The sequence below is a fragment of the Podarcis muralis genome, chromosome 1 (genome assembly GCF_964188315.1).
Source record: "Podarcis muralis chromosome 1, rPodMur119.hap1.1, whole genome shotgun sequence".
Classification (NCBI taxonomy): Eukaryota; Metazoa; Chordata; class Lepidosauria; order Squamata; family Lacertidae; genus Podarcis; species Podarcis muralis.
In genome coordinates this window covers 132,823,575-132,838,529 of record NC_135655.1, presented here as the reverse complement: position 1 = coordinate 132,838,529, position 14,955 = coordinate 132,823,575, and the positions used below count along the sequence as shown (strand labels likewise).

The window sequence follows — 14,955 nt, the reverse complement described above, 5'->3', positions numbered from 1 at the left end:
CCCAATTAAGGAGTGGGTGGTGGGAAGAAAGCCTGGGAGCCTGAAGCCCAAAGAGTTGATTCCCGGAGTTTGGAGCCTGTGTTTGCCTTTTGAAATCATCACCATTCAAAAGTGAAATATTCAGGTGCCAGGATTAGGCAGCAGCATAGCAAGAGAAACTGCAGGATGTGAAACAGTAATCGTATTAATATGCCATGTTACAACATATTGAAGTAAGGAAGAAGAATCTATCTGAAAACAATTCTGATGCGCTGACCAAAAAAAGGATAAGCTTACTACACCAAACACCAATCAATCCTTACTCAAGTCATATGTGCCTTTAAAATTATCTGAACTGAATGTATAACAGATTAAGTTGGCAGTGTTGTAAGTGTTAAGAGATTATTTTCCGCTGCTGCCCAACTGATGGCTTATTCTACATTTTGAAACTACAGGAAATTGACAGATAATTATTCTGAAAACAAAACAAACACACAGAAAAGGCTATTAGCAATTGTAGGTGTTATCAATTTATTGCATATGTTAGTACATAAAAATAGAGGTTATGTAAAAGGAAAATCAATCTACTATTGTAAAAAAAGAAAAGAAAATGAAAGTGCTTAATTAAATGCATGTCTAAAAATATGAAATGACAAGTATTGTTTTTAATCTGTAGAAAACACAAATATACCAACAGTCTGGCCCTAAACATGTTTACTTATAAGCAAATCTCACAGAACTCAACAATATTTACTTTAAGTGAAAATACATATGGCTGCAGTTTTAATTTTTGTTTTGATCTAAGTGAAACATTCAAAATTGAACCCACAAGTATCTTTAATTCTATTGCATGCAGCAAATTTATTTTTTGGCAAGAGTTCTACCATAAAGTTTTGTGTTATTTGCAAAAAGTTACACAAACAACAAAAATCTATAGATGTTTCCCCATACTTATTTTCTAATTGAATTTTACTGAAATTTCAGTAGCCTTAATTTTCTGGATCTGCCAAAGCAGAAGGTAGGGTATATAACCTTAGCAAATAAATAAGAGCACCAAAAGGACATTTAAATATCCTTACTCTGATTTCAGTATCACCTTGTGCCACAATGCACAAACCCTTGAGTACAGACCCTCAATTGGTCCCATAAATTAATCCAGATTTTCTTGCTGAATTATCAAAGATAAAAATGTATTCAAAACAATACATCTGTCATTACAATTGGACCCAATAAGCTTGTGCTGTATTTAAAAGTCTGACCTTCCTGAGGGGGGAGGGGGACATCTGAAATGGAATGGGGCTTTATACAGTTCCTATGCAAATACTCATTGCGAAAACAAGCACAAATTTCATACAAGCATCATACTCTAGCTCTGCACAAGTACTTACTTGAAAGCATAAGCTTCTCTTATCTCTTTAGGCATAACTGGGGAGTCAATGAATCATTCTCCATTCAAAACTAGACCATTGCTAATCTTTCTGGAAAGTACCACAAATTTCAGAGGCAAAATTCGAAGCTCAAGTCTCAGCTGATTTACTGTCCCACAAAAGGCTGTTCAGTTGCTCTTATATAAAAGATAATGTAACCTATATTTTTTCTACAAGATGATGAGCTCCAAGCAAAGTCAAAGTGCACATAGCAAATACACATATCATTATAAAAAGATAAGGGGAAAGGGATATATCTACAACAAATGCTATAAGATTAATAATTACTATAAGATTCTCTTCCAAAGCAATACTCAGGCCAATAAAATACTGATCATTGTCGTCTAGGGTGTCATTGCAGCATTCCTGCACTGTTTTAACTTCACGCTTTCTACAACTGTGGATGGTATGATCTACACCCTACAGTATGCTATTGCATGCTAATGCTGAAGGTTTTGTATAAGGCTTAATTTACTTTCTGTGAACAGTAATAGAGGCATGTTTCCAAAACCGATGAAGCTAAAATAGCATACCACAAAAAAGAATGGCAAAGTACAAATGCTGTAGTTGCTGAAATATATCAAATTATTTAAGAGATTATTTGCAGTTTCTGTGTCATGTAATAAATGTTAATAGAATGATGAATGAGATGTTGGAAGAAGACTAAACAGGAAACAATTATGTCAGAGAAGATAGAGGAAAAACAGAAAGAGAATGTCCTCAAATAGATACTCAATATTGGTTCTAAGGGGCAATATCCAATGTTAGTCATACTCAGCAGACTCACTAAAATCAATGGATTTAAGTAGTTTCAGTCCACCGATATCAATGTGTCTACTCTGAGTATGACTAACAATTGAGTATTACCCATTAGTTTTCCACTTCCTGCACAATTTATGCGCTCTTCAAACAAGCACAACCAGTTTTTCAAAACTGACTTTTATTTTACTACATCTTAAAAAATGAGTGGTTAAAATTGCATTCTGTAAGATTCTGAAGCACTCTAAATGGGTAAACTGTTTTTTCTCTTTCTCGGAAAATAAAAAACCCAGTTTTTTGCAATAAATGAATTGTTTACAAAGCAAAAATAAAACAAAACACACACACACACACATATACTAGATATATCCTAATAGAATAAGTAATTTGATTTTGTAAAGTATACTCAATATCAAACTCATTATTTAATACTCGTCTTCATCACTTAGTCTGGCCCTCTTTATAGCTCAATCCCAAGTATATTTTCATGAGGAAGTCCTGTTGTTTGGTGGGACTTATTTCCTGAGAAGTACACCTACGATTCTGGCCTTTAATAACCAAAATATTTTCAGTTTTATTCATGTTACATGACATCTGTCAACAGTGTTTAGAAAATGACAACCATGCTGCAATGAAAGAAAACCAATTACCCCACAAGAAAACTTTTTAATTAAACATTTTAAAATAGTTAAAGAGGAGTTTGATATGAAAAGCAGAAGTAAATGTTAGATGGTAGATTTTCTAAAAAAACCCCTTTCCCTGTAGTCCAACTTCTTCCAATTGCCATATTGTTGTTTAAGTAGAAAGCAATATTCCAACCAGACTTTAGGTTTGATGCATTTAGCACTCATGGCTTCTAGGGGAACAAGCACAAGAGGCAAAATGCACAAGCGCCAAGGGCAGTAAACCTTCCAGTATAAGGATAGCAAACATAGCAACATGAACACTAGTCAGCCCGTCTTCATGACTGGATAAGATATCAACACTAATATATCATTAACTTTAAATGCATCTTTTCTCCATTCATCCTGCATGTGGATGTAATAAGCAATGAATGCAGCCATGTCATACCGAATAGAGTGTACTTCCATAATTTTTTTAATTCCTACCCTGCCTTTCCTCCCAAAGGAGCCCAGGGGGCCATTGGTGCTACTTATAATATTAAGCACACTACACAATCTGAGATGCATAACAAAAGAATTCAGGGGCTTATCATGCATCCCAAAGCTCTAGTTATAGTGTGTGTCGGTAATCATGGTTACCTATGCAGCCAAAACATACACTGCATGCAACAGCTCTGTTCTTCTCTTAAAACCAGTGGGCAACAGCCAAAGATGTTTGTCTGCCTGCACAACAGAAATCTTCTTGTACAACAGAACTTCCGGTTTCTCTTCTTCCTGCCCCATTCCACCCCGCTCTATGAAGCATCCTATAATCCTCTGGAGCAAAATTTGGGAAAGGGGGGGGGGGCGCTACAAAGGAAAGAAGTCCCATTGCACAAGTGGATCCCTCTTGCACCACATCAGATCTCCCCACGGGTTAACTTACATTTTACCAATAAATTTATTAATGTGTCTTAATCTAAGAAATGGAAATTAAGATTAATTTTATCAAAAACATCACTAATTGATAACGCTAAGTGTAAAAACTATCTGGCTCATAATTTATTAGATCTCTCCATGTTTAATTTTGCTCTTTAGATAAGTACAAGACAGAGTACACACTTTAAAAATTGTCATTCTTTATCACTTTCTACAAATCCAGGTACAATGCAGTTGTATCAGACAGAAAGACTGGAGTTAGTTATATTATTGTTACATTAGATGACATTTTTGCCATTTCTTCAGGGGAATAACTCTTTGCAACTTCTTTGATGAATTGTTCAAGTGCTGTGAAGTAGCCTTGGCACTGCCAAGTGTCATTATGAGTTCCATCTGGAAATATTGCCAATCTCTTAGTCCGAGCAGGGGAAAGCTCATAAAGCTGCTTCATCATAACTGGAGGAATCAGCTGGTCAGCAAGCCCAGAGATGAAGAGTGAAGGCATTCTGCACTGAGATATTTTTCGATAGGAGAGGAACTTGTTTTTATAGCACCACAAGGGAAGGTACCTCATTGGAAAGAAAGAAAACAGAGTGCTGGCCATATGTGGGATACTAAGGAATGTGTTCTCCACGATGATGGCAGAAATCCTATGGGAATTCTCAGACGCTAGGCGAATAGCAACTGCTCCCCCCAAGGATCGTCCAAAGAGGAAGATTTTTGTCTTGTCAAGATCAGATCTAGTCATCACATAGTCTAGCACAGCCTCAGAATCTAAATAGATGCCATCCTCGCTTGCTTCTCCTTCACTTTTTCCATAGCCTCTATAGTCAACCAGCAGTAAGTTTACTTTCAGGTTCACCAGCATCAGCAACGCATTGGGTAGCCTGTGACCAATGTTTCCTGCATTTCCATGAAAGTAAATGATAGTAGGTGAATATGAGGAATTGTCTCCTGTGTTTCTGAGAAGAATCAGATTGAGCAACACACCATCTTTGGTTTTGATGAAGATATTTTCGTGTGGGATGCCAGTAGGCATGGGGACATAGAGTCGTGATGAAGCAGGTTGCTCTGGGAAATAAAGCAACACATCCTGGAATTTATATAATATACCTGCAATAGATACAAATATTAACAGAGGTAATATCATGCCTCCATACAAATGAAAAGTTACTATCAAAGGTAAGAGAGAGATACGGCAGAGGCCCCAGGACCACGAGACCAACGCAAGGAGCCACTTTTCAATGAAAGTCCAAAGCATCCATGATTTTTCCATTATAGTAGTCAATGAATCTTTAGTCCATATGAAGCCTGAAAAAAGAAAATAAATAAGCTTCTTTTAAAACAACTTTTAAAAGGGACAACAAATGTATAAGGTAATTCATACCTAAACTTTATGTAGTGCAAAAGACGCGTGGGCTCCAAAAGAAATTTAAATAAATAATTTAAATAAATAAAAAGACGTGTGGGCTTTCAAAATAAATTGAAATACAGTTGGGGGAAGGAAATCTAGATCTAGAATATTGTGTGTAATCAACGCCATTAGTATTTCTTCAGAGAGCATAATGTGTAATAAAGTGGGGAGATGACCTTCTACAAGAAGTAACTCCAAAGCTCAATAGCAAAAGCAGAAAAAATTCTGGAGTTGCTTAAATGACACTTTTCTAAATACAATCACTAAGTACAATTTGATTAGCATCTTTCAAACACCCCTACCAGTCGTTATGCCCCCCAAAGCAGCTACTACCCTCACAAACAGTACAGTATGTATGGGAGTGCAGAGCAGGATTAGGGAATCAAGAGAAACTGTTAGAAACAGATGTGCCTTCACATAATGAAGTTCTGGATCCCAGCTAGAATCATATAGACCAGTGGTGGCCAAACTTGGCCCTCCAGCTGTTTTTGGATTACAACTCCCATAATCCCTAGCTAACAGGACCAGTGGTCACTGATATAGACAATACACAAAATGCCTAAATGCTTCAAACTAAAGCCATTCAGAATAATAGGATAAAGTAACACAGGTGCCTGGTAACTGAGGACCAATAAAATAAAAATATAGGACTACCTAAAACGATGTTTATGGATCTTTGTAAAGCAATTAAAGACAAGATAGGGGATTCAGCTGAAGATGAAATAAATTTTGCGCACAAAATACGTCTTTTAGTCATTTAGAGGGGGGAGTTTCCCAAACCTATATCTTTATAAATTTGTGAACAACTGTCAAGGAGCTATCAACAATCCAGGCCAACCACAGGGCAGGCACACACATGAAAGGCACGGAATGCAATTAGCTCCTTATTAACAGAAAATAACACAGCAGATTCCTCTGGTTCATCTTAATCCAGCTAAGACATTGCTGAAACTGACCACTAGCTCTGAGCTTCCCACCTCTAGCCTTTCACTCTAGATCTCTCCCAAGAGGACGAAGTCTGCATTCGGGGGGGGGGGGGGTCAAGCTCCTCCTCTGGGCCTGCCTGGCCCGTTGCTCAGCAATGTGCAGGACTCTTTTTGAGTGGGGTGGCAGAGGGGGAGGCAAGCCAGCAGGACTGGGACTGTTTTGCTGCTGTGTAGCAGGGCCAACTAGGGACGCGGGTGGCGCTGTGGGTAAAACCTCAGCGCCTAGGACTTGCCGATCGTATGGTCGGCGGTCCGAATCCCCGCGGCGGGGTGCGCTCCCGTTGTTCGGTTCCAGCGCCTGCCAACCTAGCAGTTCGAAAGCACCCCCAGGTGCAAGTAGATAAATAGGGACCGCATACCAGTGGGAAGGTAAACGGCGTTCCGTGTGCTGCGCTGGCTCGCCAGATGCAGCTTCGTCACGCTGGCCACGTGACCCGGAAGTGTCTGCGGACAGCGCTGGCTCCCGGCCTATAGAGTGAGATGAGCGCACAACCCTAGAGTCTGGCAAGACTGGCCCGAACGGGCAGGGGTACCTTTACCTTTAGCAGGGCCAACTAAGTTGGCACTCACACTGTGACTCTCAGTCTCTAAGCCTGTCCTTGAAGGCCCTCCTTCTCCTGACCTCTCTTGATCGCTCAAACTCCCTGCTTCTAGGGGGGCCCTGCTTGCATCTCCCTCATGCTCTTCTAGTCACCCCCTTCCATCCCGCCCATGACCACAGTTGGTCACCCTATTTTGAACAGTGTAGCATCAAAGACACTTTGATGCTCAAAAGGCCAGGAACGACAATGATTTGAGTTAATAGTAGTGTTGGCAGCAGAACATATAATACCAGAAAATTTAAACCCATAATAATAAAACAACTCATCAAACCAGCAAAACACCACTTAAAACCTGCTAAGCTACCTGGTTAAAGCAAATAGGATTACAGCATATTTTTGGTAAAAGCCATCTGAAATAGACTAATGCTTACTTAAAAGCTTGCAGAGACAGCCACCTGCACCACCATTCATGGGAAGTTCTATAGTCCTTTAGGTCCATAGCCACACACGCACAAAATGTACGATTCAGCCACATTTGGAATACTGCACATGCTGCAGTTGTAATTGCTCCATTTCAAGTGGATACTATATTGTTAGGCCTTCATATCCAGAAACAGGACATACAGCACTTAAAGGAGTAATGATGGTGTGCCAAGTTACAAAAGGAAGTGTATTAGCCAGTATTGCCTCACTATCATAATTGTTAATTTTGAAAAACAGGAATGAGGCTACATTAATAACTGTTAAATTTATCAAATAAGTAATTGCAGCTTTGGAAAACATCTTGTATCAGACATCATTCTTATTAATTTCCAGTTAAGAGTTGCTTTTTTAATAGGGCATTACAGGCTGCAGTGTTCACATACAAAAGAGAAGTCACAAACTCAACTATGCATCCCAGAGTGATGTTCCCAGAATGATGTGATTTTTCACAAGCAAGTTTTTAGGCTATTAAATAATATTTTAAACAATATATTACCCAGACAGCTTTCCTGGATTTCTACTGTGGCTATCACCAAAGCTTCTGGAATTACATCATGGAGCCAAACTTTTGCCTTCTAATAGAGTGGAGGCTACATGCATTATTACCGGTACTTGGAAAAATCAGGATTTCCAGGTAAACATGCACAAAGCCATTGTACCACCGTGAACATACTCACATCAAAGCAAATCCCAGTGAAATAAACTGGAACTAGGAAGCACACTTATTTCAGATACTATACAAACCCAGCAGGGCTAAATTCCCTGTCATTTAGAGCTAAGTAATGAGGCTGCCGGCAGATCTTCACGTAGCGAGGCCAGAGAGAGAGAGCGGCAACCGGTCAGAACCGACGGCGCCGGGCTGCGCTGCCCTCGAAGGCCCGGGCGTTTGGTGCGAGGCGCGGCAGCCGCCTGGGCGAGACAAGGACGCGGGATGTGGGCTCTGGGCAGGAGGGGGCTTTCACTCGTGAGGGGGCGAGGCAGGGGTCAGCCGCGAGAAAGGGCCTTCCTGCAGCACCGAGAGCCGTCCCCGCCGCCCTGCCCAGGAAGCGCCAGGCAAGCCGCGCTTCGCTACCTGCTGCGAGGCGGAAGGCGAGAGCTCCCGGGCGCTGGCGCAGGGCAGGCGGGGGACGAGGCCGTCCTCGGCGAGGAGCGCAGGGCAGAGAAGAGAGTCCCGCGGCTCCCGGCCGCCCCTACCTGAGCCTCCGCTGCTCCGCTCGGGCGGATGGAGCCCCGACGCGCCCACCTCATCGCGGTCCCGGGCGGGACATGCCCGCGCCCCGCTCCCGCCTCCTCCGTCGTCCTCCCCGCCCCCCGGCCGGGAATCTCCTCGCCCACTCACCACTTCCGGGAAACCGGCACGGACGGCAACGCTTCCGGGTCAAAGTTCGAAGGGCAAAGGTTTCCAACGAGCGCCGCGACGGAGCCTATCAGGGAAGCGCGGCAGAAGGAAACCCCGCGAGAACAGGCCAGGTTTCGCACACGCGCATGCGCAGAGCAGAAAGCCCGCTCTTCCTGTCAGGCTGTGCTTTGGTCTCTGTGCGAGCGGCGGAGGTGGACGAGGAGAAGCGGAGGCTCGTCGAGGTGAGAAGGGAGGGACGGGGAAGCCGCCTCGTTCCGAGCCAGAGCCCTGGGCCCAGCAGGCCGGCTGCGGCTCCGCCGGGTCTCTCACTGGAGCTGCCTTCTGCGTGCCAGGCAGACCCTCCGGCGCCTCAGGCCCAAGGCAGGTCGTGGGAGGAGAAGCCCCCGGGCTGCTCTTGCTGGGTCGCCTTCGCCCGCAGGGGCCCCCGAAGTGGCCTGGACACACCAGCCACGTCAGCATGTGATTTCTGTATCGGCGTCTGCGACGTCGTGCTCCTCCCACACGTTAAAACTGTAAAGATATTTCAACATTGTTCTCTAGTATGAACCTGGAAATGCGACCTATCCAGACGGTGAGATGCTTCTTTCTCTCGTTTTTCATGTGTGTCTCTTGCTCTCTCCCTTTTCGGCCACTCCATTGCAAGACCAGACCACTGACCCCTCAAGTCCAGCACCTGGGTTCTCTCAGTGGCTAACGCTGTGGAAGAAATGCCCACACAGGAGATGAGAGCAACAGCCCTCTGTCTCCTCACTTGCGATTCACAGCAGCTAGCATGAAGAGGCAAATTGCATCTTACTGTGGGGGGTAGAACATTCCCATTATGGCTCCATGGATTTATCTAATGCTCTTTTAAAGCCATCAGATTTGGTGGTCAGCGTTATGTCTTGTAGGAATGAATTCCATAGTTTAGTTGTGCACTGTGTGAAAAAGTACTTTTTTGCTTTTCTTTCCAACATTCAGCTTCACAGGGTGGCCCTGAGTTATGATAAGAGAAAAACTTCTTAAATCCCTCCACAGCTATCACCACATCATGCATAGATGGCATACAAAAAAAAAAAGATGTATGTATCATCTTACCATTTTTCTAAACTAAAGAGCGAGATGAGCACGCAACCCCAGGGTCATCCATGACTGGACCTAACGTTGTGTAATAAAACTGAGATTTTAATTCATTTTAAATGTAGAGCTGTTGCTGATTCAAGGAAAAGCAGGAATACAGTGGGAGTTGTACTATTTGAAAACAAGCTTGCCATTTTCTTTCTTTTTGTAGTGAAATACTCAAGATGTCTTCCATCTCTACTTCCTGTTCTCCTTCCCAACTAACTGTGGCATCACAAGTTCCTTTTGAAGATCTCTGTTCAACATTAGAACGAATACAAAAATGCAAATCCCGACCTGAGAAAACCAAGAATTTCAAGGAGTTTTTAGATTCCTGGAGGAAATATCATGATGCGCTTCATAAAAATGAAAAAGATGTAGCAGATTCTTTTTATCCAGCAATGAGGCTTATTCTTCCACAGTTGGAAAGAGAAAGGATGGCTTATGGAATTAAAGAAACCATGCTTGCTAAGCTGTATATTGAGCTCTTAAATTTACCCAAAGATGGAAAAGATGCTTTAAAACTCTTAAATTATCGAACACCTACTGGCTCACGGGGAGATGCTGGAGACTTTGCTATGATTGCCTATTTTGTGTTGAAACAAAGGTGTCCCAGGAAAGGTCAACTGACCATAAAGCAAGTGAACGATATTTTAGATTCCATTTCTAATAATAATGCTGCCAAAAGGAGGGATCTGGTCAAGAAGAGCCTTCTTCAGTTAATAACTCAGAGTTCAGCACTTGAACAGAAATGGTTGATCAGGATGATCATAAAAGATTTGAAACTTGGTGTCAGCCAGCAAACCTTACTTTCCATCTTTCATCCTGAAGCTTCAAAGTTGCATAATGTTACAACTGATTTGGAGAAAGTCTGTAGACAGTTACACAATCCTTCTGTATTTCTTAGTGATGTTTCTATTACATTATTTTCTGCCTTTAAACCGATGCTTGCTGCTATTGCTGATGTACAACAAATTGAAAAACAAATGAACAACCAGAGTTTTTACATAGAAACCAAATTAGATGGTGAGCGAATGCAGATGCACAAAGATGCAGATGTTTACAAGTATTTTTCCCGAAATGGGTATGATTATACTCAACAGTTTGGAGCTTCTCCCTTGGAAGGTTCATTGACTCCATTTATTCATAATATCTTCAACAAAAATATTCAGAACTGCATTCTGGATGGTGAAATGATGGCCTACAATCCCACCACACAGAACTTTGTACAGAAGGGTAGCAAATTTGACATCAAAAAGATGTCAGATGATTCAGAATTACAGACATGCTTCTGTGTGTTTGATGTTCTAATGGTTAATAACCAAAAATTGGGTCATGAGATGTTGAGCAAAAGATATGAGAAACTGAATGAGATATTTACACCAATAGAAGGTCGTTTGCAGTTTGTTCCTAAAAATCAAGCTAACACTCGGAAAGAAGTAATAGATTCTCTAAATGAAGCAATAGATAACAGAGAAGAAGGAATTGTGGTAAAAGATCCCATGTCAATTTACAAGCCGGACGAACGTGGGGAAGGATGGTTCAAGATCAAACCAGAGTATGTTAGTGGACTAATGGATGAACTAGACCTTTTAATTGTTGGGGGCTACTGGGGAAAAGGTCTTCGTGGTGGCATGATGTCACATTTTTTATGTGCAGTTGCTGAGACTCCTCCGCCTGGTGAAAAACCATCAGTGTTCCACTCCATTTGTCGTGTTGGTTCTGGTTACACTATGAAAGAACTTTATGATCTTGGCTTGAAATTAGCCAAATATTGGAAACCTTATCGTAAAAGAGATCCTCCTTTTAATATCTTGTGTGGAACTGAGAAGCCTGAAGTCTATATTGAGCCTTGTAATTCAGTCATTGTCCAGATTAAAGCAGCAGAGATTGTGAGCAGTGATATGTACAAAACTGATTATACATTACGTTTCCCTCGTATTGAGAGGATAAGAGAAGATAAAGAATGGCATGATTGTATGACTCTTGACATTCTAGAGCAACTCAGAGGTAAAGCTTGTGGAAAGCTAGCGACTAAGCACTTTGATATAGATAATGATGAGCCACAAGGAAAGAAACGTAAAACTGTGCCCAAGATTAAAAAAAAAATTGGTTTAATAGATCATTTTAAAGCTCCTGATCTTTCAAATGTAAACCAGATTTCCAGTATATTTGAAGATGTTGAGTTTTGTGTTATGACAGGGACACAAAACTATTCAAAATATCAGCTGGAAAGTAAAATAGCGGAATATGGCGGCAGCATAGTCCAGAATCCTGGTTTGGACACCTATTGTGTGATTGCAGGAATCGAGAATGTCAGAGTGAAAAATATTATTTCTTCTGACAAGTATGATGTTGTGAGAGCGGAGTGGCTTTTACAGTGCTTTCAATCCAAAACATTTGTACCCTGGCAGCTTGATTTCATGATTCACATGTCTCCAGAAACAAAACAACATTTTGCCTGTGAATATGACTGCTATGGTGATAGTTACACAGGTGATACTGATATTGCCAAACTAAAGCAGGTGTTCTCAAGAATGAATAACTTTCAGGCAGAGATCTCTCAGGATGCAATTGCTGACATAGAAGCACGTTATTCATGGGAAAGCTCTCCACTAAGTATGTTCAGGCAGCACACGATTTACCTGGCTCCTTCTGATGAATTGAGTAATTCAGGTGCTAGGATTAAACAAACAAAACTATTAACTGCAGCACTGATACTTCGATTTCATGGAGCAAAAGTGGTTCAACAGCTTGAAGAGGGTGTGTCCCATGTAATCTGTGGAGATCATGCTCATTTGAAGGAGATAAAGACTCTGAGAAGAACGTTCAAAAGGAAGTTTAAAATTTTGTCTGAGCAGTGGTTAAAGGATTCTATAAAGACTGGCAAGTTACAAAATGAAAATGCTTACTTAATTTAAATCATTTCATTTAATAGGAAGATAATTACTTTGATTAACTTCATCTATCTATTTAATGAATTCTGCCAGGCTCTTTTTAATACTTCACTTCATTTTGAAGTTTGTAGATAAAGTGTCACAAGTATGAACATGGAAGAAAAGCTTTCAGGTATGGTGCTGAAAATTAGGTTATTTTTTAAAAAAACAACCCTCCATTTTATTGAGCTGCGGCTAGTACATTTATAGAGCTGCTTTGGTCAAATATTTGTTAAACATAAACCCAACTTGCAAATGAGTTAAACTGGAGAAAGTGGACCTGAAGTAATTTAGTCTACTTAAACCCAATAGAACTATAAACTAAGCAAGTGTAACCACCTCCAGGATCTAGTCCAGGCTTCTTCAACCTTGGCCCTCCAGATGTTTTTGGCCTACAACTCCCATGATCCCAAGCTAGCAGGACCAGTGGTCAGGGATGATGGAAATTGTAGTCTCAAAACATCTGGAGGGCCAAGGTTGAGGAAGCCTCATCTAGTCACTGTGCTGGGCTCTGTAGAGCTCTGCCGACACAGCTGCCAGTGAGGATCCAGGCGTCTCCACTGTGGCAGCCTGTGGCTTGTCCCACATAGGTATTTTTAGGCTTCAGTCCTACAGGAGTGGTACAGAAGGTGGCTGAACTGCCTTCTCCAACTCTGCTCTTCTTGGCAGGAAAGAAATGAGAGTGGATAAGTGATCTTGCACTCCTGTCCTTTTAACGGATGTTTTTATAAATAACTATTTTCCTCCCACTGGGAAAAAACTTTAGGGGAAACTGGGGGAGAGATTCACAGCAGCTTGGGGCCCTTACCAGTGTTGGAGCTTCAAAAGCTGTTAGATGCTTCCATAACTGTTGTGTGGTGGATCTGGCATTTTATTTCTCCATCATCGATGGACAGGGAGCTCTTGATGTTTCCTCGGACTCTTGGGATATATTTCTGGGGTCACAGGATTGCAGTTTGCAGATTATAATTTGTATTTAAAAGTCTAAAAAAATTAAATCCGGGCATTCATCCTTTGAAAGAAAGCTCTGTAAATAACTATACAAATAAAATACTTTTTTTAAAAAAAACTGCTTCTGATTTTGAAATCAGAAAGACTTGCTGATAGTACTTTCTGATGTATTTCAAGCATACTAGGAACACTTTTTGATATATTTTGGACGCTGACAATACTAATGTTGAAGAGTCTTTGTTATCCAAACATTTTTAAATTTTCTACTAGGTGACATAATCACTCATTAGGATTTGAAGCCAAAGGGGAAGACACTAATACAGTATTGCTGTCTTCTTTCATTCCAGATCAAGTGTGGAAAAAGGTTTGATATTTTAGGCCACATACCAACTAAAATACACCAACACATACCCTTTCTTGCATCGTATTTATATTTCACATTTATATTCCCCCCCCCCCCCCTTTTCAGATAAAATGTCATACATGCACTGTTTGTTCATTTGCTACATTTCATGGCTTGGCTTGGCCATGTCAGGTCTCAGTGCGAGGGATAGTGTCAGTGAGCGAGCTGAGGAGGGGGCAGCGGGAGGCAGGGGTCCAGGACCAGGAATCTTCTTCACCTGCCCAGCAGCAGCAGCAGCAGAAAGCTCCAGCTTTTGTAAGTAGAGTTTCCAGCCTCACTTGCTGGAAACAACATTCATTGTTCCTGGCCGGACCTTGCTGCTTCTTGCTTCTCGTGACCTTGGCTTGGACGCTTGGCTTTCTTGACCCTTGGATCGTCTGACTACATGAACTGAGATACTCTGGACCTTGGACTCTGCCTCCAGGCAAGTACCCCCTTGAGGTTGATTCTCCCTCCACTAAGCTCTGCTGTGGCTGACAGCACAGGACTAGGACACTAGCCAATCCAACAGTCCAGAGTTGCCCCTTGTACTTGACACACTATGTTTCTCAAAAATACTATCCTTTTTTAAAAAAAGAGAGAAAGCTGGAGCCAGCTGGCTCTCATCAGGAGCAAGAAAGCTGATCAGCAGCAGGTGGAGTCACTTCGCCTTCGCCTTCTGCTCCTTCAGGCTGCTGTTCAGCAGGTGAAGCCAATGCCTGGCTTCTGACAGCTGGCAGATGTGGCTTCTCCCTTGGCCGGTGGGATTTGTGGAGAACAGGGGGGTAATCCTTCCCTGGCCTAATCCTGTGGCAGAGAGAGGACACCCCTTGTCTGCAAAGCCACCTCTCCCATCCCCAAAATAGATGTCTCCTCACGCAATACTCCTCTGGTTGTATAAGATTCTGCAAAGTACACCATTGAATACCCCTAAATACACCGACCTGGTGACATTATACATAGTCCATATACAATTATAGACCTAAAATAAAGCACAGGTATGTGAAGGTAGCAAATGGAACTATTGTTACAGATGTGCGGGGGGGGGGGACCTCCTAAACCCTAGACATTAATAAATGGTAGAATTTTGATTATTT

General features: G+C 41.8%; 2 protein-coding genes across 7 annotated transcripts; one reads left to right on the top strand and one right to left on the bottom strand.

Annotated features, from left to right (window-relative positions):
- Positions 1-493: 493 nt before the first annotated feature.
- ABHD13 (abhydrolase domain containing 13) lies at positions 494-8,571 on the bottom strand. Of its 3 annotated transcripts, none has more exons than XM_028704034.2 (2): positions 8,471-8,571; positions 494-5,017 (listed from the first exon to the last, which is right to left on the bottom strand). In XM_028704034.2, the coding sequence occupies exon 2, from the start codon at positions 4,980-4,982 to the stop codon at positions 3,969-3,971; it is 1,014 nt and encodes a 337-aa protein (XP_028559867.1). In that variant the 5' UTR covers positions 4,983-5,017; positions 8,471-8,571; the 3' UTR covers positions 494-3,968. The 3 variants fall into 3 exon arrangements, with proteins under 3 accessions (XP_028559867.1, XP_028559884.1, XP_028559875.1); XM_028704051.2 differs by lacking the exon at positions 8,471-8,571 and adding an exon at positions 8,326-8,457; XM_028704042.2 differs by lacking the exon at positions 8,471-8,571 and adding an exon at positions 7,809-7,947.
- Positions 8,354-13,594, top strand: LIG4 (DNA ligase 4). Of its 4 annotated transcripts, XR_013390690.1 has the most exons (3): positions 8,354-8,712; positions 9,762-12,876; positions 12,995-13,594. XR_013390690.1 is itself a non-coding variant. In XM_028704023.2 (2 exons), the coding sequence occupies exons 1-2, from the start codon at positions 8,354-8,356 to the stop codon at positions 12,508-12,510; spliced, it is 3,108 nt and encodes a 1,035-aa protein (XP_028559856.2). In that variant the 3' UTR covers positions 12,511-13,594. The 4 variants fall into 4 exon arrangements, 3 of the variants coding, with proteins under 3 accessions (XP_028559856.2, XP_077775144.1, XP_077775149.1); XM_028704023.2 differs by having other exon boundaries at positions 9,762-13,594; XM_077919018.1 differs by having other exon boundaries at positions 8,627-9,062; positions 9,762-13,594.
- Positions 13,595-14,955: the final 1,361 nt, after the last annotated feature.